The 2,003-nt window shown below is 36.2% G+C and overlaps 1 protein-coding gene across 1 annotated transcript; it reads right to left on the bottom strand.

Moving 5' to 3' along the window:
- Window positions 1–576: 576 nt before the first annotated feature.
- LOC124881847 (trace amine-associated receptor 1-like) lies at window positions 577–1,521 on the bottom strand. The gene has a single exon (XM_047387669.1). It carries the CDS (start codon window positions 1,519–1,521, stop codon window positions 577–579), a length of 945 nt encoding a protein of 314 aa, XP_047243625.1.
- Window positions 1,522–2,003: the final 482 nt, after the last annotated feature.

The raw sequence follows: 2,003 nt of genomic DNA, 5'->3' as shown, positions 1-2,003 counted from the left end.
TTCTTTCAGTCTGACCGAGGGCAGCTGTGGCTACATTGTAGCCTACCACTGACACTGTGTGAATGTGTGTATGAATAGGTGGATAATTGATTGTAGTGTAAAGTAAGTGTAAAATAATTCAGTGGCAAGTCTCTCAGATTTTTCATTACTGAATGGATTTGATTGGACTTGCTAATTCCAATAATGCACTGGGTCACAAAGAACAGAGTTATAAACAAGTGTAGGCAGAGACAATAGTGGCATTTACTAAGCCAAATAATGTAAACAATGCCAATCAGCAATGAGATCACTTAAAAAAAATTTCAAGCAAAAAAAAAAAACACAGAGGGAGCTTTGATTTTTGAGGAAAAACACAAATAGTACATCTAATTTTTCTATTCAGCGCATCTTCAAAACATGCAAAAGCAACAGCAGTAAAAGAGCTCAACAGTGAAGTAAAAGTAATGAAGCACACCATTTCTTTCTGTATGTTGTCACAGGTGTTACTCTACAGGTTCTATTTGCATGGTACATTGAACACTATAAATAACAGAAGCATATTGTTGGTTATAATTTGTAAACATATGGTATCATAATTCACAACAGATTTGTATTGGAAAAATCTCCTTCAAATATTTTCCCATGAATGATCATTTTAAAAGCCCGTCTGAACCACCTGTAAAAGAAAGCATAAACCAGTGGATTTAACATAGAATTAGACCATCCAAGCCATTTAAATGATTCAATTATTATATCTGGTACTGTGAATATTTCCATTCTGTAAAAACCAATAGACAGAAAAAAAGGAGTCCAACACATGAGGAAGACTCCCATTATTATAGCCAGCGTTATGTTCGCCTTTTTGTCCATCTGACTGACAGTTGCACCAGACTTCATAGTGTTCTGGATGCGGCGTGCCTGCTTCTTTGCCACCACCAGAATCTTTAGATAGATAGTTAAAATTATAAAGGCTGGAATATAAAACGCAAAAATAGATCCAGTTGTGGATTCCTTTGTACCTAGAAATATCCTACACCTCCAGCTAGGATTATCTTTACCTATCCCATGAACTGTGATGACAATCACAAGTAGAGCAGGAATAGCCCAGCTCACCAGGATCATTGTCAGAGCAACATGAACATTTATTTTACTTCTATGCGTTAGAGGATGACACACTGCATAATATCTGTCAACAGAGATAAAGCACAAGTTTAAAATGGATGATGTACATAGTAACATATCGAAAAAGCCTCGCATTTTACAGAGTAAATAACTTGAATACCAGCATGACCTCACAGACAATATTGCACTGAAAGGCAAAACTAAAGCCCCAACTAGCAGGTCAGTCACAGCCAGAGAGAGGATAAGGTAGTTTGTTGGAGTGTGGAGCTGCTTGAAGTAAATTACAGAGATGATTACAAGAAGATTTCCACATATGATTAGAAGTGACAAAGACACAACAAAAACACTTAATGCATAATAGGTCACAGTTTGTCTATGCAGCTCTAGTGATTCATTACAGAGACGCTGATCTTCAACCATATCATCAGTCCTGGAAAAAAAACTGCATCATTTAGTTCAATGTGTTTTTTTAATTCTATGCTAAGAAGTGAAAGTGGAATGTGTCCCTGGTCCCTGAATGACTGAAACAGCTTACCTGCTTCAGATTTATTATTCCATCTCTATGTGTTTATTGGCTGTTCATTAGTGTGACTGGGGATTCTTTTGTATCCAAGGTGAGATGCTCCCTGCTGTCACTTTAAGAAGTTATTTCTATTTTTGTGATTAAGCTGTTGTACTGTTGTATTGTAATGCATTTGTAATAGAATGCAACAAATTGCAAGTGGTTTACTGTATATTTACTTAATTGTCACAATTAATGGTGAGTTATTTTGGGTTTTAGAAGCTGGATTTCCTGAAAAACAACAAAAACACTCCCCAAGTTGGAATGTGATCTTGGAAAATCAGTACTCACTGTGCAGCTCTGAATTCAGTATCCAATATAGCCCCAGTGTTTATTGAAT

The sequence above is a fragment of the Girardinichthys multiradiatus genome, chromosome 15 (assembly GCF_021462225.1).
Source record: "Girardinichthys multiradiatus isolate DD_20200921_A chromosome 15, DD_fGirMul_XY1, whole genome shotgun sequence".
Lineage (NCBI taxonomy): Eukaryota > Metazoa > Chordata > Actinopteri > Cyprinodontiformes > Goodeidae > Girardinichthys > Girardinichthys multiradiatus.
This window is presented reverse-complemented; position numbering and strand designations above follow the sequence as displayed.